General features: G+C 42.0%; 1 protein-coding gene across 1 annotated transcript in view; it reads right to left on the bottom strand.

The window, feature by feature from the left end:
* Positions 1–23,357, bottom strand: part of STIM1 (stromal interaction molecule 1) — a gene marked incomplete at its 5' end in the record, with an annotated part of 198,362 nt that overhangs the window by 16,122 nt on the left and 158,883 nt on the right. Inside the window, 4 exons of the mRNA XM_014540380.1 lie at positions 1,969–2,146; positions 6,954–7,131; positions 16,324–16,439; positions 20,792–20,903. Of these exons, the coding sequence (XP_014395866.1) occupies positions 1,969–2,146; positions 6,954–7,131; positions 16,324–16,439; positions 20,792–20,903 (584 nt within the window). The remainder of the gene's footprint in view (positions 1–1,968; positions 2,147–6,953; positions 7,132–16,323; positions 16,440–20,791; positions 20,904–23,357) is intronic.

Raw genomic sequence — 23,357 nt, 5'->3', positions numbered from 1 at the left:
TAATAAAATCTCTCATTTTGATTATGAATTTGTCTATTATCCTTCTAGTTTTTACAATTTTGTGTTATATATTTTTAAACAGGTATATCCAAACTAAAGATTGTTATATATTACTGTTGTACTCACACATTTATCATTAAGGAATGTGTTTTTGTCTCTATAATACTTCTTGCACTAAAGTCTACTTTTGTCTAATATTGATATATTACCTCTGCTTTATTTTGCTTAGTGTTTGTATCATATATCTTATCTCCTCCTTTTGCTTTTAACCGTTTTGTATCCTTATATTGAAAGTGTATCTTTTACAAATAGCGTATAGGTGGGTTTTGTTTTTTACCCAGTCTGACACTCTTTGCCTTTCAATTGTATTGTTTAGCCTGTTTACATACACCAAGTCTGAGCATGTTTGAAAGGACTGAAACCATACAACATATGTTCTCTGACTACAGTGAAATTAAACTGGAAATCAAAGAGAAAGATAATCAGAACAGTCTACAAGTGTTTGAAAATTAAGCAACACACTTCTAATAGCCATGGGCCAAAAAAGGAATTGCAATGAAAATTAGAAAGTCTTTTGAACTGAATGATAATGAAAATATGAAATATCAAAACTTGGTAAATGCATCAAAAAGTGCTAAGATGGAAATTTATAGCTTTAAATGTAAGATTAAGAGTTTAAAAATCAATGACCGAATCTTCCACCTCAAGAAGCTAGAAAAATAAGAGCAAGTTAAAAAAAAAAAAAAAGACTTCTACCCTGAAAACTATAAAATGTTGCTATGAGCAATTTTAAAAGGCCTAAATAAGTGACAGGATAAACAATGCTCATGGATTGGAAGAATCACTCAGTTAAAATGTCAATTTTCCCCCTAATCTATACGTTCAATTCTAACACAATAAAAATTCCAGCAGGACTTTTTTTTGGAGGGAGAGGGTGCAGTGGAATGACAAGCTAACAAGGAAATGCAAAGAACCAAGAAGAGCCAAGGCCATCTTGAAGAAGAATAAAGCTGGAGAGTCCCAAATAGAAAGGTCAATGAATTTAAGGAAAGGTGTTCAATATTATTAGTCATTAAGGAAATGAAAATTAAAAGCACAATGAGATACCACTACATCCATACCAGAATGTGTAAAATTAAAATGCCTAAAAAATACCAAGGTTGTAGCTCAACTACAACTCTCACACATTGCTGGTGGCAGTGTATATTGGCACAGCTATTTCAAAAACCTGTCTGGCAGTTTCTAATAAAGCTAACAGAAATAAGTGCTATGCCCACCAAGAGACATGTGCAAGAAGGTTCACAGCACTGTGATTCACAAGAGGCAAAAAACTGCAAACAACGCAAATGTCCATCAGAGGAGAACAGATAAATAATTATAGTATACAATGATTATTACTCAGCAATGGAAATAAGCCAGAAATCACTTTATGCAATAACATAAATGACTCTTACAGACATAATGTTGAAAGAAACCAAACACACAAGAATATATACCGTATAATGCCATTTATATGAAGTTCAAAATCAGATGAAACTAATTTGGTTTAGAGATTATGACCATAATTCACTTTTGGAAGGAATAGTGACAGTTGATAGGGATAGCCAAAAGTGAGCCTTCTGGGGTGTTTAAAAGATCCTGTATTTTGATCTGGATGGTGGTTACACAGGTTTATGCACAAGTAAAAGCTTGCCAGCTGTATACTTATAATCTCTTCACTTGAATCCATGTAAATATCTCAATAAAAAAAGAACAAAATAATTGTTCTCACCTGTTACCCACTTTTCTTTGAAAATCACAGTGACCATTTTTTTTTGCAACTTTTCCACTATTCTTACTGGTAAGAGTCTAGTAACTTTTCAAGATATTCTTTGAGCCATATTTCAAAGTCCTCACACACAAAACTTTTCGGCCAGACTTTTGGCCCCTGCCCTTACCCATTGTGTCTAAGAATGTGTAGTCTCCTACCTGCTCCAGCTCCTCCTCAGCATATTTTTGGCGACTCCGCTCATTTTCAGTGCCCTCCCGCAGCTCCTTCAGTCGCTGGGCTTCCTGCTTGGCAATGTTGATCTCATCTCGCAGCTTCTTCTCCAGATGGACCTTCTCCACTTCCACTGTGCGGTGCTCCTCCTGGGCCTTGTGCAGCCTGGGGGGCAATGAGGGAGCTGGAGGAGGCCAGGCAACGGGGTACCAGCCACCACGCCATGAGTCATGGCATCAAAGAGGAAACTGAGGGCTCCAGCACTCAGCACATACTCTCTTTATTCTGCTGACTCTCTGGCTCTAAGTTAGTTCAGTGCCAACAGAAACCAGTCATTACCACAATTCTTATACTGGCCATCCTTTTGCTGCCAGTAATAAAGTCTGTGAAGCTAGGTTCCCAGGTATCTGAATCCTTCCTCTAAGGCAGTGGTTCTCAACCTTCCTAATGCCGCGACCCTTTAATACAGTTCCTCATGTTGTGGTGACCCCCAACCATAAAATTATTTTCGTTGCTACTTCATAACTGTAATTTTGCTACTGTTAGGAATCGTAATGTAAATATCTGATATGCAGGATGTATTTTCATTGTTACAAACTGAACATAATTAAAGCATAGTGATTAATCACAAAAACAATATGTAATTATATATGTGCTTTCCGATGGTCTTAGGCAACCCCTGTGAAAGGGTCGTTCGACCCCCAAAGGGATTGTGACCCACAGGTTGAGAACCGCTGCTCTAAGGTGTCTGACATGCTAAAATTATAACAACGATTAGTTTACAAGATATTTCACATTTGTCTCCCTGCAGATAATGATATATTGTATCATTATCAGTCTAAAACAGGTGTGGATATAAAGGCTTGGAGAGGGGAAGTAACTGCAGATAGAAGTGAGAATAGAATTCCAGTCTGTATGATTTAAAATTCCATAGTTATTCCCCTTATACAAGGGTGTCTGGAAGGTTCAATATAAATGTAAATACCCTGCAAGCTAGACCAAAGATCCAGAGAAAGCTTAATGGCTGAGTTATAAACGAGGTGGGGAGATTTAAGGAAGGTGAGAAAGGAACCATTGAGCTGTCCAACCAATGTTTGGACTCCTGATTACCTGTTACCAGAAACACAGAAAAATTAAATTCTTACCAAAGGGGCTAGGGAGAGCTTGGGAAAGCTCCCTGCTTCTCATAGGCCTGAGTTTCCTTCCTCAGTATCTTCCATGGTGGGTAAGATCTCAAAAGCATCAGTTATAATGAAAATATATCCTTCTCCCCATCCATACATTTCCTCTGTTCACTGGCAAAATCTTCCAACCATCCAAGTAAGCCTCCTTCCTTCCTTCCATCTTTCTTCCACATATCTATTTATATTCATTCATTCATTCACTCACCAAGTACTTTCAGGTGTCTACTAAATGTCAAGCCCTGTGCCAAGCCCTAGATATATGGAGATGAATTAAAAAAAAAAAAAACAGTCCCTGCCACTGAGGCACTCATTATCTAATCTAATTTAGACAAATAGATAACTGTACACAATGTGGTAAGTTCTACAATAGGTAGACATACAAGGTGTTGTGCGAGCCCAAAGGATGGAGTAATTAACTCCACCTGAAAGAGTCAGGAAAGGCAAAGCATCGGCTAGCACCCAGCAGAAAGAGTAAGATTTGCTAATCCCTCTGGAAGAGGGAAAGGACTTAACCACTATCAGATCTTCTTACCTTAGTAAGAACCACCAAGTTACCAGGAGACCAGGATAGAAGGGAAAAATGGTGATGAAGAAGACAAGTGATGCATGGCTTAAACTGGAGGTACAGCAGAAAAAGGACAGGCTACAGAACAAAAAGGGCCACAGAGAAGAACACTGACCACTGAGTTAAGTAGGTGAAACAGAAGAGACAGAAACAGAATTCAACCTTTAAAAAATCCCAAGTCCAGATTGGTCATCAATATCTGAAACCTCAAAAGATGTGGTGGGTTAAGTGGGAAGGGAAGAGGAAGAAATGTCTAGGCTGCTCTCCTACTGCTGACAAGCTGCAGTCTTCTGCCCATTTTGTTCACAGAGAAAGGGAGTGGAACCTTTTCAAAGTACACACCAGGTGGCACTAAAGCATAACTAAAACAAATCAGAGGCGCCATTTCCTGCCCCCATATCCTTCTCGGGTTGAATACCCTCCTTTATTGTATTCCTTCAAGACACAACTGCCTAAAATTACACCATTAGAGATTCAATTCTTCACGGAAATATTATCCTTGCTGAAAGCAGCCTCTTGAGAAAAGCCTATGGTAGATCTGTCTTCATATAATAGGGAGCTCCTTTAAAGTAAAATCAAAACTGACCCACTTGTACAGTCTTAACAGGATCTAGAAGAGATGAAAATCAATAAATACTATTGGGAGCAGAAATTGAGCAAATAAAATGTACTGTCAGGCCTTGCCCCACTCCATCTCCTCCAAAGAAGACTGAGCATCTTGAAGGCAGCAATCAATTAGCATTACAAGTAAGAAAACTGCGCAGCTTTACTGCAAGCCCTGGCTCTAAGCCAGTGGTTCTCAACCTTCCTAATGCTGCGACCCTTTAATACAGTTCCTCATGTTGTGGTGACCCCCAATTTCATTGTTACAAATTGAACATAATTAAAGCATAGTGATTAATCACAAAAACAATATGTAATTATATATGTGTTTTCCGATGGTCTTAGGCGACCCCTGTGAAAGGGTCATTCGACCCCCAAAGGGGTCGTGACCCACAGGTTGAGAACCGCTGCTCTAAGCAGTTATGTGACTATGGACAAATCTGTTCCCTATACTGAGCCTGTTTCTTCGTTTTTAAATGGGAATCAAAATTCCTGCCTGCCTCGAAGAATTATCTTGAAACCCAATAAAATCCTAACTGGAATGTGCATGTAGCATTACATTTATCTACCCAAAATATCAGGAACTTTGAAAGAAAAAAAAAAAAAGCTCTATGTTGGCTGGCAGTGTAGGCCTATTAAAGTAAGGAGGGAGGAGGTGGCATGTAGCTCTGGACACTGTCAGAAAAGGATGCATGTGTGCCCATGTGTAATCCCATCTCTGGGGGTATGTGCATTTGTTTCTCTGAGTGCCACAGTGGTCATTTAGCTCTGTAGGCCGTAGGGAGCAGGGAGGGCTGGGAGCTTAGTTTTATCCCCAAACTTGGAATGTCTCCTAGTTTTCATTCCAAAGGCCTAGATTCGTTGCTTTTGGAATGAAAACAGTACATGTTTTTCAGACAAAGGAAGAATGGGGACTGCCCGGACAGCAGCATTTAGCCCCCAATTGGCAAAGGGCTCAGGATCAAGGGGTCCACTAAAGTAGCCAGGACTCAGCTCAGAGATAAAACTCCTCCTTTTACCCCTAGAAACCTGGCTCATGGGAATGAATCTGATAGGACTGCTTTTACTGAGGCAGTACCCTGCGGGTGTCAAAATTCCTAGCTCACTACTGATATGTGAACCCAAGCAAGGCACTAACCCTCTCTAAGCTTTCACTTCTTCAACTCTAAGTAGGGATAATAATAGTACCTACCTAACCTCGTTGTGATTATTAATAACAATAATGCATTTAAGTGCTTAACAATACCTAGCTCACAAGAAATCCTTTCCTTATCCCTCCAAAGAAAATAGTATCTATCATTAAAAAATAACAAAAAAGAGCCAGACTTCATTTCCTTTTACATGGATTCCTACAAAAACTTCCCAACTAGACTCCCTAGTCTGCAGAGTAATTTTCTAAAAGACAGTCTTACCTCTTCTCAAAAGCAAAACAAACAAGTAACTGCATTGACTCTCTGTTGCCTTTTGAATCCTACTAAAGTTCTTCATATGAGTCTTAAGGCACCAGGGGTCTGGCCTCACTACACATTCAACTTTAACTATCAGGACCTCTCTACCCATCTTTCAAGGCCACCTTCTCAGCATCCACATAATTCATCCCCTGCCTCTGTGCTCTTTCAGTCCTTAGAGTTATCATCCCATAAGCTGGCACTGAATCACTGCACTAAGTGTGTGCTCACTGCTCCTTCTCATGTGTGAGTTTTGTTGCCCCAGGAGCAACAAATTCCTTACAATTCCCAGCACAGTCTTGGTTCCTAGATATTAGGAAGTACTTAGATCAGTGGTTCTCAACCTTCCTAATGCCACGACCCTTTAATACAGTTCCTCATGTTGTGGTGACCCCCAATTTCATTGTTACAAATTGAACATAATTAAAGCATAGTGATTAATCACAAAAACAATATGTAATTATATATGTGTTTTCTGATGGTCTTAGGTGACCCCTGTGAAAGGGTCGTTCGACCCCCAAAGGGATTGTGATCCACAGGTTGAGAACCGCTGACTTAGATCGATTGGTACCCTTTTTCCACAACTATCTCTTCAACAGTAGTTTTAAGCCAAGTTTTATTTAGACAGAATTCCAGACTATCAGAGCTAGGCCGTTAATATTCTCCTAGTTTGACACCTTCATATTACTGATGAGGAAATAAGTCCTAGAAGGGAAAGGGATTTACCCAAAGTCATACAACAAGTGAGTATTTATGAGATTTGGAAGGTATTAGGAAGACAGACTTGTGAGGCTTCTCTGGAGAATAGTGAAGAACAGTTCGTTGTATCTATTTCTAAGGGAAAGGAAGCAAAGGTAGGGCAAAGCATAGAATGACCCCTTAGCAAGTCATCCAACCAGGGAAGCTCAAGACTTCTGACAGCCACATATTTCTTCCTCTGAAGCTCAGAGAGAAAATAGATAGAAATAAGTTTCTGCCCTGGGGAAGATTACTTGCCCATGCAACTGGAATGGCAAGAACCCGGACCTTCAGTGCAGTTTTGGAAGGATGGCACAGCCTTGGCAGCCATGTCAATCTGGTCCCAGGGACCAGGTAGCCCACAACCCAAGTAGAAACAGGAGGCTCCCAGGAGCTGGCAACACTGGGACTGTGGAGAAGGGGCAGGGCCTTACCTTTCCTGAAGGTCATGCAGACTCTGCTCAGCTCGGTGTAACCCCTCCAGATCCTTCATCATCTTCTTCATGTGCTCCTTGGAGTAACGGTTCTGGATATAAGCAAACCAGCAGCCGCCAACACCAATAACAATAGACACCACCAGCATGAAGTCCTTGAGGTGATTATGGCGGGTCACTGCCAGAGAGGAAAGGCATGGTAAGTCAGGCTGCCCACTGCACACTTAGCCTTGCAGAGTCCACTGCATCCCCTCCTCCATGAAGCCTTCATTTCTGTTCTTAGACACACACTTGCCATATACTATCACAGTAAGCTCTGTGCCTATTTCTCTGCTAAGTCAAGGACTAGTTTGGGAAGGATGAGAGGCCTTAAAGCAACATTGGAAACCTATTAAATCATGCTTCCCTAATATGCAGTGAAGAGGAGAGCACTAGTGTCTTCTCAATACATGCCAGCCATCCCTGGTCTGCAGTTTTGGTCCATGTGCCCAGATGCAGTGGCTTCCATTCTACAGGGTAAGCATGCTAGGGTGCATGAGCAGATAGAAGGGGATGGCTGGCAAGGGTATAAAAGCCAAGTTGCTTAGAGCTTTTGATCTGGCTGTGGAACTGAGTTACCACAGTAGTTGGGTCTCCTGGATTACTAAGCTATTATATATACAAGGGGCAAAGTCCAAATCAGGTAAAAAAATCTGTAAGTCTCATCTATGGAGAGCTTTTCTAGGCTGTGGCTCAATCCACAGACCAGGTAGAACAGGAGTAGCTCAAGCGATTGGTATGTATAAAACAGTCCACATGCCAGGAATAGAGGGGCAGAGCTACCTGCTGAGAATGCCTGGCAGCAATTTGGTGAAGCAGCCAGGGCCCCAGCCACCACCTTGGATTCAGAGTAATAATCAGTCTCCAGAGCAAAACTGAAAAGCTAATCAAGGAATAACAGAAGATGAGAGCAAAAGCCATGTCCTAAGAATTGAGCCAACCAGAAGAGGGGCACTCCTGGAGCCTGACATTGTTCCTACTATATTAGATCTGGGCCCAGGGCCAAAGTGGAGGAGACCTGAAAGAAACAGCTAAGGAGAAGAGGGCTGCTGCTGTACTCAACTTGGGATAGAGTAGCTGTGGGCTCAGAGGACCCCAGATGTGGGGGTCAGGGAAGGAAGGAAAGAGGGAATGACCTCCTGTGCACAGCAGGTTACCCTCAGGTTGGGGAAGGGAAAGCAGGACTGACAGAATCCCAGGAAAGGGGCTAATGGAATCCAAAAGGACCCAGGTAGAGCCACCAAGCTGAGGTAGGGTCTAGACAGCAGAAAAAGACACATGAAAATAAGGCCCAGATTGAAAAAAAGGGTTATATTCATAGCTCCTCACTGAAAGGCTGAGCAGCAGGACATGGGGAGGGTGTGGGATCAAAGGCAGATTAGCACATTCTATTTCCATCCAAGGGAGAGTTACTAGGTCTGGGATGGGACTGGTGTCCTTTACATGTTTATGCCAGATTCTCACAGAGAAAACTAAGGGTCCTCTAGCAGCCAGCCATCTTCTAGCTGCCAGGCAAGCCTACACTTCCATCCACACTCAAGTTCTCATGCTCCTCCCTTCAGGTCCCAAGAAGAGATATCTCTGCAGCATAGTGAGCTGCCTTTCTTTCCAGAACACACCAGCCTCCTACACAGTCTCCTATTTGTTAAGGACTGTTAACCTTGGCTTCCCAGGGTTTCTCAATTCCAGGGATTCTCAATTCTACACTCCTACAGAAAGTCAAAGGTATTCTTGCTCAAGATTCCATGCAACCAGCACCTCCAACACTTCAGATTTTTAAGGTGGGCATGCAGACTGGGCGCCTATTTATTCTACTTAGTCCCTTATTTAACCTTGTCCAGATCAATTTGGAACAAGATGCTATTATTTTTTCCAGCTTCACAGTCTCATCCAAGTCATGAATACGAATGGCCAGGACCAAGGATAGGATCTAAGGCAGGGGTGGGCAACCTTTTTGTGAGTGCGTGCCAAAACCAGCAAAATCTCTGACTCAAAATTCTTCTGCGTGCCAACCCTAATTTTTTGAGAACATGTTACACCTACTTGATATCTCTTAAGGTGTACGTATGTGAAGAACCTTGAAGAAATAATAAAATTCATTCGAGCGACAAAAACACAGTATATGATGATGAAAAATACATTTATTTTTTAATGTATACATGTACACTGATAGTCCGACAGAAAACTTTATGACTCCGTTTGATATTATCAGTGGGACTTTTGCTGCTGCATCACTGATGACAGAGATTTTACATCAGGTTTCTATTTCGTGACCTTCAGAGGTATGCACGAGCTACTACTTTCATCCATCAGACTACTTCTATGATGAGACTTAACAAAATTCATCACTGAGAACAAAGATTCACAAGCGTATGTGGATGAAAACATGGAGAGTAATGCTGTTGCAAAGTTTTTTTAAACAGAAAAAATTTTCTGGAATGGCATTCCAAGTTCTCAATAGTTCGTTTTCGACACTTCCCCCTGGTACTCCTGTCTCTAATCGCTTTTTTTCAATGTTTTCCAAGTCAACTCTAAGGTCAATAAATTTCTGCTTCCAAATTGAGCTACTCTGAAATTCAATCAACTGCATTTCAAAGTCAGCCATGTCTATCCGTGAAAACATTCGTAAGTTTAGTTCCTCCAGTTTCATGCTGTCTGGAAACCTCATGAATTTTGCTGTCTCTTCCAGTTCTCTGAATTTTGCAAATCTTGAGAAGAACTGCTCAATAGTTGACTCAATGATGTTTAAAAACAGATTTTGAAGGCTTTCACAGTCTGTTCTGTCATCCTTTGGGAGGTCTTTGATGTGCCTCTTGAGGTTTGGGAAATATCTAAATCTCTCACCATCCACATCCCTCTTAAAGACTTCCAGTTTCTTTTCAAAAGCCTTTATGTAACCAAACATAACATCAAGTGTCTTGCCAGTTCCTTGTGATTTAACATTTAAGTCATTCAAATGTTCACAAAAATTGTAAATGGAAGATTATAAGAGAGGGTTTCGCGAGCCAGCAAAAGTTACTGGAGTGCCATGTTTGGCACGTGTGCCAGGGGTTGCCCACCCCTGATCTAAGGTAATACTGTTCCACCTATCAGTACTCGCTGGATCTCTTCAACCAGTTTTGACTTTACTTAAATGTAAAGCATCCACCCCATACTTACATCCTTCTGCCCTCTCAAATGCAGAGGTGAAGCTCAGCTATGCTAACTGTCACATTCCATGAGCAACCAAGTGTGGTGGGAAGAAAACAAGTCTAATATGGCTGATTTACTCTGTGGCCCTTGATTGTTACTTGTCTGTACATCAGTGCCTAGCACAGCACCGACTAACACACAGAGGCCCTCAATAAATATTTGTGGGACTGAGTTGTTACTGATCAGCCTCAAATATGATATCTCCCTCTCCTTAATCCATATAAGGAACTAAAATAGAGCAAATATACAATGTATCAGATATTTATATTCACCATCTCTAATTCTCACAACTACTCTCTAAGATAGAGTATTAGTAGTCTCATTCTATAGACCAGAAAACTGTGGCTCATAGGAGCAATGACTTGCTAGAGTTCACAAAAAGTGGCAGAGCTAGGATTCAAATCCAGCTGTGCCTGATTGCATGGTCTTTCTACTATACCCACTTTGTCATGACAACTTTCATACTCATGCAGCAGGTATTGTTTCCACTTTGTTACATACAAATATCTCTCACCATGGAGAGGCCTATATCTCCTGATCTAGCCAGAATGTGACTTAAAAGTTCCAAGGCCCCAGTTTTCCCTCCAAATAACATCTTGGGAGCTGACTGTGGCCTAGACATCAGGATAGACCTTTAAAAGGTTAAACATAAGGCCTCATGTAGAGAAATTCTGCTATCAAAGAAAGCATCCTACACCAAGTATTAGGAAGTCTAGGTTTTATGCTGTCCTCTTCCCCAATTTGTTATGAAATTCACTTCCCCCATCTGGATCTCAGCCTCCTCAGCTGTAAAATGCGTTATATAGAATTGCTAAAGAGATCAAATGTGTATTTGTAAATGAACGCTTAGAGATGTTTTGGAAACATTCAGATGGACTTATCCAATAGATAATTAGGAATGTGGATGTGGAATTTGAGGAAGAGATGGAGGCTGGAAAGGCTGATGTGAGAATTGTCGGGTCCCTTCAGAGGAGCCCTGACCTGAACCCCAGAGTCCTAAATAAATCTAAGATGGTTAATTTTATGTTAACTTGACTGGAAAAACATTATTTCTGGGTGTATCTGTGAGGTTGTCTTCTTAAGAGATTAACATTTGAATCGGTAGTCTGAGCATCATCCATTCATCCTCAGGCTGCTGAGGGCCTGAATAGAACCAAAGGTGGTGGAAGAGTGGATTTGCTCTCTCAGCTTGAATTGAGACATCCTCTTACATCAGTGCTCCTGGTTCTCGGGTCTTGGGACTCAGACAGGGATTTACACCATCAGCCCTCTGATTCTCTGGCCTTTGGACTCAAACTTACACCATCATCTCCCTTGATTCTCAAGCCTTTAGAATTGGGCTGAATTACACCACTGGTTTTCCTGGTTCTCCAGCTTGTCAATGGCAGATCATGGGTCTCTTGGCATCCACAATTACGTGATTTATTAAATTCCTATAATAAATCTCCTCTTATTCATATCTATATACATATCCTATTGGCTCTGTTACTCTGTTGAACCTTGAATAATACAGAATCTATAAATTATTGTGTCAGAAAAAGAGGGGGAAATACAGAAATCAAGTTCTAGTCTATGCCTAACTAATGATGTACTTCTTTTCATCATAATCCCACTCCCATTCTTCAGTTCCTACAACCTACCTTCCCAGCCCAGCACAGTCCACAGAGATCCTTCCATTCCTCTTCTCTGAACTAGGATCCCTGATCAACCCTCTCTTTGGACAGGTAAACATGACTTATCTCTAACTATCTCAGGGACTATCTTGTATGTTTTTCAGCTTTCATGTGAGTCACTTCTTTCTGATAGTCTGTGAGTTCCTCAGGACCAAGCACAAAACTAATTTATCTTTGTAGCTCCATACATAGCATAGAGCCTGACCAGAGCAAGTGCTCAGTAAAGGCTGTAAGAAGAGGTTTTAGCCTGAAAAGGGGGGCGGGCTGTATAATATAAAGTGCATGTGAAGGGCAAATACCAGCTCCTGGGACATGAAGAATATGGCCAGCTATCTTACACAGCCCCTACACAAGCTCAGCTCTCAGCATCCACCTCGCACCCAGAGAACATAGCCTGGGCAGAGAGACGATGGAGTTTTCATGAGAACAGATGTGGCTGGCCAAGTGAACAAAGCTAACCCAGGGAAGCTGGCTGGGACCTGAGAACCCAGAGGGTGGCAGAATTCCTATCCTGAGTGCTATAAATAGATTTTAGCAAAATTAGGTCAACTGTTCTCACAATCAGGCCTAAGGCAGCATAGGAGAGTGTAAACTAATGAGATGCTGACATGTCAACAGAGTTAGGGGTAATGGTGAAAATTTTCAAGGTTCTAGTTATCACTGAGAAGTGAGCCTCTAATCATTATCACTTTCTGGAATTCCCTCTCCCAATCTACTGCCCACAACACCCTGCCCCAAGCAGCTATAGATATTCATTCCTACCTGCCAAAATATGTGCTAAGAATTTCTTTTGTCATTTACATAGCCTTCTGTGTTGAGGTGTCTGTTTAACCTGGAACAGCTATTCCTGGGCCCACCTCCCTTCTGGTTATAGCCCCAAAAGTGCTCTAATTGCCTCACCTATCCAAAGATGCTCCACAGGTAGCAGTTCTCCTCACAACCAAGCTGGAAAGGATTTTCTCCCAACTCCCCTCAGTCCTGTAGCTCTGGCAAGGCCTAGCCTCCTTCTGTATATCTTCTAGAATACATCACTTGACACCTACTTCTTGCTGGGCCTTTGCTAAGTGCTGATGACAGATGAACAAAGCTATTTCTACTCCTGGGGAGTTCCCAGTTAAATGATATCAGACAGGGAAACAGAATTTTATAAAGGAGTCAGGTACAAAGGGCTGTGGCTTCCCAGAGGAGAGTAAGAGGGAAGGATTGAGAATACCTGGGAAGAGGCTAGAAAGGCATTCTGAAGAAGGTTGAAGGGTGAGTTGGAACATAACAGAAAGGAGAAAGAAGGTAAAGATAGAGCTGACAGACCAGAGCAAGCTTTGCCAGAGAGGCAGCCACTCCTGCTTACCTAGGACTCTTCCCTATTATCTGAGTCACTGAAGAAGGAAGACAGGTGTAGTGTTGTCTTTTCCTCTCCACAACTTCCTCAACCCCAACAATTGCTTGGCAGGCCTCTCCCTGTACCCTTCTCAATACTCCTGCTGAAGCACCAAGGGCACAGTAGTCCCTAGCCAAGGACTGACCAGAGCAGGCGTACTGTACTGTATACTGAAAATAGTAGCTACCATTTGTTTAGAAGAAACTGGGACATATAGAACCTTGGGAATATACTCAAGGTCACAAAACTTCTGAGTGACAGAGCCAGTTCACTTGATTTCAAAGCTGTAACTCTTTATATAATAATTTGTTTCCTCTACACAAGTAGAGGGTGGAATTACAGAGTAGAAAAGAGCACTGAAATATAAATTAAAGACCTGGGTTTGAGTCATGGCTCTGCCATTTAAATGCTGAATGAACTCTAAACACTCACCTCATCTTCCTGAGCCTCATTTTCTCTGAGAAATTATCTGCAGAGAAGAAAAAGCCCCCTCAACGAATGATCTGCTGCCAGAGTGAGACATCAGCTTAGGCCTCCAACTGGACACTGCCTTGGGCATTGGTTTCTCAGATCATACCTAACACCTGGCTACTGGCACAGTTAGGGCAGCCCCACATGGGCCTCCAAGCCTAGAGCCAACTTTGCAGGGTGGAAAAGTCTGTAAAGAGCCATGTGCTGCTCTGTGGCCACATGGGGAAGACTGAGATGTCATCTACTATCAGCAAATGGACTCTGAGGTGACCCTCTGCTGAGCCAGTATGATCCCTTTTCCCTCTTTCTAAGCTTTGAAACTGCTGTGAGTAGATGGATCATGCTCACTCAGCAGACCCTCCTGGCTATTGCACAACAATCTCTGCTTTTAAGATTTCTCACACCTCAGACCAACAGCAGGCTTTTCATTAAGGTAGCCATGGCTGGCAGCTGTAACTGGCCCAGGTTCTCTGGAGTATTTATCTACTACATGCCTTATGATGAGGCGTGAGAACCACAGCCCTAAGAACTCACCAGGTGAAGAACACAGGTCAGAGCTAGCATAGGCCCTCATTCTAAATCCTGCATGGACACTGGACAGGGAACAGCACTGGACTAGAGGTTTCAGTCCATGTTCAGATGAGAACACAAAGTCTAGAGGGACACAGATCAAGGGACTCTTTGCAGGACCCCACCAGGCAGGGCCCCACCCTTGCAGAGTCTCCTGGCAAAGAGCTTCCTAGTATTTTCCTCAAATTTCAGCTGGCAATTTTCAAAAATTTTCTTTAACAAGCCTCAGTAGGCAAGGATAAACAATATTTTCCATCAGGACAGCTGCTGGATTCCAAAATCTTAGTTGCCAGGAGTATACCCAGCTCTATCTGAGTCCTTGAGTGAGAGAACCAGGAACAGCCTTACTGACCAAGCCCATTTTACAGATGAGGAAATCTAAGTGTAGGCAGGAGAACTGAATTGCCAAAGATCACTTGATAAGCCAAGGGCCACAGAATTCCTAAAGGAAAAGAATATAGATAGTAGTAGGAAGGAACAGACCTCCTGTCTTTTACACAGGACCCTATCAGCCAAAGGGTTTCCCCCAAAAATTATAGAATGTAGCAGCTGGAATCTTAAGGATCCATTAGCTCAATTGTTTCATGATACAAATCAGAAAACACATCCTGAGAAAAGTGACCTATACAAGGTTAAACAATGAGTGGCAGTTTTTAAAAGAGACCAATGTGCTTTCCTAAACTTAAGTTCTCTATATCAAAGTCCAGGAGTTACAAGAAAATCTAGAGGGCCCTGGCTGGTTTTTCTCAGTCAGCCCATGGACCAAAGGGTCTCGGGTCCAATTCTCGGGTCCAATTCCCGGCCAATGGCATGCACCTAGGTTGCAGGTTTGTCCCTGGCCCCTGTTGGGGCGCATGCAGGAGGCAACCAATCGATGTGTCTCTCTCACACGGATGTTTCTCTCCCTCCTTCTAAAAAATCAATGGGAAAAAAAATACCCTCAGGTTATGTTTTTAAAAAGAATCTAGATGTACATAATGATGGTGACTGAGATATAATTCATACACCCTAAAATTCACTCTTTTAAAATGTGCAATTCAATGGTTTTGGCATATTTACAAGGTTATACAACTATCAGCACAATTAATTTTAAAACATTATCATTACTCCATAAAGAAATCACATACCCATTAGCAGTCACTTCCCATTTCCCACCCTACATGCCAGCTGCTTCTCTGGACTAGTCCTTGGCTCTATAGCATTCTGCTGTTGGCATCCTCAACTGACGCCAACAGATCTCAAAGGGCGGGGAGTGAACCCTAAGAGCCTGTTTGGTCAAGGCTAATCTTCTAAGAAATATTTGTTTCCCCTGAGTTCACTTAGAATAAGAAAAAGGATGTCAGGCTTTTGCAGATCTTCAGGAGCTGGACCACCTAATTCTCTCGACTAACTCCTGGCAGAAGAGAACACCCTTCCTTAGGCCTGAGTGTGTCTCTATTGCTTCAGTGAAAGCCTACTTAGTCCTCTTTGGTTGTCCAAGAACACAGATGTTCAACAATTACTTCATACATTCTGCACACCCCCAGTGAGAGCAGGGAGAAGCGAAATAGCATTCAGCCCTTATCGGTTACTTTTATCCCTGAGCATAACTTTCATATTTTAGCCTTTGTGTTCCTCCTCAGGTTGTTTCCTCCACCAGAATGCCCTCTCTGGCCACCTGAATGAAATACAGCCCTAGCCCTCCTTACAGGCAGAGCTCACATGCCACCTTTTTTATAGTATGCCTCCTCCACCCCTCCTCTGGAATTCAGAAGCACTGTGTACCTCTCTAGAACATTCATTTTATCCCCTTAGGGCAGAATATGATTCATCCAGGTCTTCCTACAGTTTCCAGCACAGCACTGGCACAAAGCAGATGTTTCATTAATGTATTTAATGAATAGATGTTGATATCTGGCTGGACTAAAATGTAAAACCATTTAATATCTCAACAGCAGCAGGAAATGTGGAGGCAGGTGTGCCCAGGAGACCCAGGACCTCAGCCCAGCCATCCCAACAGCCTTGGCTTCCATGGCACACCAGCAGCCCTTCTCTCCACAAGACTCACAGAGAGGAGGCCCGAAGAGCACTGTGTCCAGGGCCTTCAGCTGCAGCTTCTGCCGATGGCTCCGGTCTGTCATCTTTAACACAGTCCCTGTCATGGTGGTGTTGGTTACAGCAAGCCTGTTGAAGCAAAGAGTAGGCATTCAGTTCTCTGCCAGCAAAGCTAGGAAGGATCCTGGTAAAACTCCCCACTTCTTCCAGGAATACTTCCATGACTCCTAGCACCTGGTGGCTGTTCCCTTCTGCATGCTAGAATACAGAGTCTATACCAGTGATGGCGAACCTATGACATGCATGTCAGAGGTGACACGTGAACTCATTTTTTTGGTTTATTTTTCTTTGTTAAATGGCATTTAAATATATAAAATAAATATCAAAAATATAAATCTTTGTTTTACTATGGTTGCAAATATCAAAAAATTTCTATATGTGACACGGCACCAGAGTTAAGTTAGGGTTTTTCAAAATGCTGACACGCTGAGCTCAAAAGGTTCGCCATCACTGGTCTATACTGATGGATCTCAGTGGTGGGTATGCAGAGACACATAACATTTACCAATAATTTGTTCACCCTTCTCCACATGTCTACCTCTCCTGAGTATCCTAGTCTCTAAGGATATTCATTTGTGACCATTCCCACACCCAGGTGTAAACTTTCCGTGTGCTTCCCCTTATAGGGATTATCCATTATATATCTGTCTCCACACTCACCATTTATAAATACATTCTCTTGTCCAGTCCTTGTCAAAATGTCACACTATATGACCCAGTGATTCTAGGGACCTCTGAATTATTCTAATCCTAACCCAATTAAATATATTTAATAATGAATATATTTAACAGTCATTAAATATAAACCTGCTGATGACAAATACTGCATATCTTGTTAGCGTATACCTGTGTCACCGTAATTTACTCCCAATCAGATACAGTAATTTTTTATGACCTTCAATCATATTGTTAATAATAACTCTAATAAGAGACGGCCTGTAAACAAGAAAATGACCTTGGAAAAACTGAACTTTGTTTCTCTTCTGCTAGAACACAGTAGGTATAGGAGGAGAAGAGTCTAAGATATGAAAGATTGAAAAGCCACTTGTCTGATCCCACAAGTGAGCATTTACAACTGTACTAACTAGTCCATAAAGTCAGAGCTCTTTTCTTTTCTTTATTTTTTTTTTTAGAAAAAATTTTTTTTCCTCTCTCTCTCTGCATACCCTACCTGTGCATGAAATTCACGCGCAGGTAGGGTCCCTAGGCCTGGCCTGCGATCAGGGCTGATCTTCCCCGGCTGCCAGCAGCCAGCCCTGCCCCCTGCCGCCACCGCTGGTTGCCCTCTGTGTGTGGGGTGACCAGCGGGGCAATCGGGGCCCTGGTGCCGCCTGCATCCACTGCTACCCACCCCCAGTTCCCGGTTCCCAGTTCCCCATTGGGCGATTGGAGCCTGCCAGCCAGGGGGAGGGATTAAGAAGCTGGCTGGTAGGCTCAGATGATCGGGGCCTGTGGGCTGGGGGCAGCTCCTGTGTTGAGCATCTGCCCCCTCGTGGTCAGTGCATGTCATAGCCGACTGGTCATTCTGCCATCTGGTCGATTTGCATATTATGCTTTTATATAGAGAGATATATAGATATATTTCAGAGAGGAAGGAAGATGGAGAGAAAGATAGAAACATCAATGATGAGAAAATTATTGATCAACTACCTCCTGCACGCACCCTACTGGGGATCGAGCCCACAACCCAGGCATGTGCCCTTGCCCGGAATTGAACCTGGGACCCTTCCGCCCACAGGCCGACCCTCTATCCACTGAGCCAAATGGCTAGGGCTAGAGCTCTTTTCAAATGCATATCTTTGTTTCCCCAGATAGAAAAGAAGCTTCTGAAATCAGAGCGTGTGTTTATACTCCTGCCTGGGCATGCAGGAGCAGCTACTTCCTTCTCTTGTCTGAGAAGCAATCGAGCCCACCTACAAGAGAGGCAAGGAGACACTGATAGGAAGTAGGGGTGTCAGCTCTATCATTGAGTGACTAGTCTAATCACAAACTGCTGAGTCCCTCCCCGAAGGTCTCAGTTTCCTTCTGTGTAAACTTATGTAAAATCAGATGCTTCCTATAAGCCTGAGAATTCTTGGAGACCCTCTTTAGAGCACTTCTACCAGCTATACTGAACTTCATCTGACTGAGCAAAACAAGTGTCATCTTTTATACAGTCTATGTGTCAAAAAAAAACCTATGAATTTGACTGCTATCTACTTCTAAGCTATGAAACAAATGAAAACCATTTATGGCTAACATTTAGTAAGCAACTACTGTGTATCTTATACTGTTCTAACACTACATTCAATACCTAATTTACTTCTCATGATTTTAAGAACTCAGTTCTATTATTAGCTCCACTTTACAGATGTGAAAACTGAGACTTAGAACTAAGTAACTTGCCTAGTCACATAGCAAGTAAGCAACAAAGCCAAGACACAAACTCAAATCTGCTGGATTCTTTCCATTGTATCATGCTACCTAGTGATGGGCTTAGAACCATCCCTACTCTATGCACTGAAGGCTCCATGCTTCTGCTGTTACTAGAGTACCACAGCTTGGCTTCCTCTATTCCTGAGCCCAGCCTAGCTGGATCTGGTCTTAGATCTAATCCTAGCCACAGGAGGGCTAAGTAAGACCATGACCAGGGAACTGACTTATCCTAGGCTTTAGTTTTAATCCAAGCATAGCCATTCCTCAAGGTGAAATGGTCCAGTGATCCACAAGGCACTGCCACTATTTCCATGGGTAATGAGAAAGAAACCTAAATCCTGGCGCTTCATGATCAATCATCTATTCAATTGCTTGTTTCGTCCATCAAACCTGGAGTTCCTAAAAGCAGATATGAGGTCTAATGCTTGTCTTTGTCCTCAGGGCCCATGGCATATGGTAGGTGCTTGGTAAAATTTGTCAAATAGAACTGAACTGAATACTTCCAGGAAATCCATCTTCAATTGCATGGGGCAAGAGGGAGAAGCAGTGAAAAAAGCAGGGCACTTAGAACCAGGCAGACCTAAGTTCAAATTCCAGTTCTGCCACTTGCCAGCTTGGATAAATCATAAAATATTTGAAATTTAGTTTGTGCAGCTAAAAGTTGGGACAGTAATTCCTTCCTCCCAGAATTGTGTGAATCAATTGAAATAATAGGTAAGAAAGCACTCTATAAAGGGATGCACAAACATTAAGATTATTATTCTCTCCAGGGCAGGGAGAGCTATGAAGAGAAAGTTACAGGCAGCAGAAGAGGGAACAGCCAGCTCAGCTGGGCCTGGACAGCAGTGTCTGGTAGTTCTGTGGCTGGAGACTACAATGTGTGGGCATTCCAACAGCTTTCCCCTCCCCTTTCCCCTTTGCTGAAGCTCATAACCAGATGCACCTACATAATAAGATGACAGAATATACATATACACAATCAGCACTTACCAGACAGTAAGCCCTTTGAGGACAAGAGCAGGTTGTTGTCACCTTTATCCCCAGCACCCAGCACAAGTGCTTGGCACAGAGCAGGTACCCAGTAAATAATTCGTTGAATGAATAAGTAAATGGATTAATGACTGAATGACAGATGGCACTAGTTTGATATAACAAGAAGTCCAAGCAGTACTCCATCTCCTCCCCACTCCCACCCCAAGCCCTAGCATATTATGCCTGCAAAGGAGGCAAAGTTAGGGCACAATAGCTATTGGAGGAGTCATTCCAGAGAGGAGGCTGTGTCCAATGGCAGTCAGCCCCCACCTCTGCACAATTTCTTTAGAGTAGATTAACTGATATGCATAATTCTGGGGAGGCTAAAAGAGCTCCAGAGACTCCTGGGCAACAAAAGAGACAGCTGGGCCGAAACCGGTTTGGCTCAGTGGATAGAGCGTCGGCCTGCGGACTGAAGGGTCCCGGGTTCGATTCCGGTCAAGGGCATGTACCTGGGTTGCGGGCACATCCCCAGTAGGAGATGTGCAGGAGGCAGCTGATTGATGTTTCTCTCTCATCGATGTTTCTGACTCTCTATCTCTCTCCCTTCCTCTCTGTAAAAAATCAATAAAATATATTAAAAAAAAAAAAAGAGACAGCTGGGTGAAGGGGGCGGGGGGGGGGAGGGGTGTGAAAGAGCAATAAAGAGAAACACCACAGGCTTTGATGTAAGAATTAAATGAGACACTGTATAAAAAGTGTTGAAGTAGAGTGTCTAGCATGTACTAAGCACTCAATAAATGGCAGCTATTAGTACTATTCCCAGTATTGATAGAAATATTAAATAAGAGAATGGATTCTAAGTAGTCATCTGTTTTATGGCAAGTGCACAGTAGATATGAGAAGAGGAGAGGTCTATAGATTCTACCCTAAAAAGGGTGTAATCTCATTTAACTGGCCACAGTAACCTGAAGGCAGGCCAATCCCAGCCCATTTCCTGTACTATAAGTGAGAGAACCCAGTTGTCTCCTGACCTTGGCATGGCATGGCCACTGAGCTGCAGCTTCCGGAAGGTCTCCTCATACTGAGGCAGTTCCACATATGTGATTAGCCACTGCACCACCTCGTCCACGGTCCAGTTGTACACTGTGGGAAGAGAGCAGCAAAGCCATGACTCCAGCACGCCAAGCAAGGCTCACATTTGCTGTCACAGTCACACTGACCTTAACATTTACACATGTTTATGTGTTTAACATTTCATTCTCCCATAAAATCCTACATAAAAAAAGGAACACACACTCTACTTTTTATTTATGTATATACACAGGGGTGGGCAAAAGTAGGTTTACAGTTGTTCGTATGGAGAAAAACATTAATAATAATACAAGAATAAACTCTGTTTTGTATATTTGCAACTTTTCCCCACCCCTGTAAATTACTAGCAGCAGGAAAAGTGAAGGCAGGTGTTATGTCATGTATGTTATATGATTATTTAGTCACATATCTCTCTTCTTCATTATACTATAAATTACATTTAATTACATATACTATATGATATTATATAAAGAGAGATGGATCCAAATGATGTCACGTAAGCACTGAGTCAGTTCACAAGTTGTTAGCCCTATTGACAGATTTTTAAATTTTGTGTAACAAGTAAATTTCCCCTTCTGTTTATATCAGATTGAAAAGATTTTCTGTCACAACACGAGCCAATTCTAAATGACATAATTACTGAGTGATCACTAACAACATGGAGAATCACATCATCACCCTACATGGCCACGGTAGCTAGTCATTCCTCAATATTATAATGTTGTGATTTAAAAAAAATCCTTACCCAAGGATATGGTGTGTGTTGTTTTGTTTTTTTTTATATATTTTTTATTGGTTTCAGAGAGGAAGGGAGAGGGATAGAAACATCAATGATGAGAAAGAATCATTGATTGGCTGCCTCCTGCACGCCCCCTACTGGGGATTGAGCCCGCAACCCAGGCATGTGCCCTTGACCAGAGTCGAATCCAGGACCCTTCAGTTCGCAGGCTAACGCTCTATCCACTAAACCAAACCAGCTAGGGCAGCGGTTCTCAACCTGTGGGTCACGACCCCTTTGGTGGTCGAACGACCCTTTCACAGGGGTTGCCTAAGACCATCCTGCATATCAGATATTTACATTACGATTCATAACAGTAGCAACATTACAGTTATGAAGTAGCAACGAAAATAATTTTATGGTTGGGTCACAACATGAGGAACTGTATTTAAAGGGCCAGAAGGTTGAGAACCACTGGTATGTTTTTATTGATTTTTAGAGAGAGGAAGGGAGAGAAAGAGAGAGAGAGAGAGAAACATCAATGTGAGAGAAACATTAACCGGGAATCGAACCACAACCTTTTTGGTGTATGGGACGATACTCCAACCAACTGAGCCACCTGGCCAGGGTATAATGTTGTGATTTAAAAAATAATCCTTTTAAAATAATTTTAATATGTGTGTGTTATTTAGACACATAGATAACAAACTTAAAAGAAAGGAATAGAAGTGGACTTAATGCACAAGGAATAAGTTTGAACCAAGTGAAGGTCAAATGACATCATGATGTATAACATAAATCAAAGTTTCATAGTAGTGTGCATAGAGAAAGATGATGGGAGGACTGAGTCATCAGATGGCAGCCAGTATTAAAGGCATGCTGAACTTAAAGTGCCAGGGAGCAATTGAGTTTCAGTAAAATGGTATTATTTTATTGGATTTGAAGTTAGTTTTTATTTAATATATAAATCCATTTTTGTTTATATTTGCATACAAATTTTATATAGCAACTTAAACCTCATTTATGTTTATACACATTTAAGTAACATTACAGTAAAAATCATTTAAGCTAGCATTTTAGGTATGAGATAAATTATTTCCCTTAAAAGGAATTTGTACATTCCTCAATGTACAAATTCTGAAAACTACTGGAGCAGCAAGAAGCCTAAAAAGTTTTGAAGCGGAATGAGATGGTGAGCTTTATCATCCTCCTTGCTTAAGATTCCTATCACTATAAAAAACTGTCTTTCATTAGAATGCTGTCTAATTTCCTTTTAATAATTAGAAAACATTAAGGCATAGACCATGTCCCATTCATTTTTGCTCCCCCCATTGTCTCTAAAATAGAGCTTCATATACAGTGGCATTAATAAGAATTTACTCAAAGAATAACTACCCTAAGTGAGAACTTCCAAAAACGTTCTGACTATGGGCTAAACAGCAATCTCCTTAGACTAATATACCAATCATGTAGATGGTTAACTTCTGAAATGCTTGTAAAAAAAAATAGGCATTCCTCTGGTAGGCACACCTGAGATCTTAGGTTGTTTCTGTCACTCTCACATAAGATAGAGAAGTTGGACGGCTGGGCCCTGTCCCTTCATTCTCGTACTTCCCCTACAATGGAACCCAGCACTGGTCCAAAGTAGACCCTCAGAAAGATATCCTGAATGAAACAAATTTGAATGTATAAATGCTCCAATCTCTTGATGTTCTCAAGAAGCTACTGGAGCTCAGGAGGAAAGTTCTGAAGCCAACAGACTTTGGAGATAGATTAGACTATTTGCA

This window comes from Myotis brandtii, unplaced genomic scaffold, assembly GCF_000412655.1.
Source record: "Myotis brandtii unplaced genomic scaffold, ASM41265v1 scaffold244, whole genome shotgun sequence".
NCBI classification, from domain to species: Eukaryota; Metazoa; Chordata; class Mammalia; order Chiroptera; family Vespertilionidae; genus Myotis; species Myotis brandtii.
The sequence above is the reverse complement of the archived record's forward strand: the minus strand, read 5'-3'. Positions and strand labels throughout refer to the sequence as shown.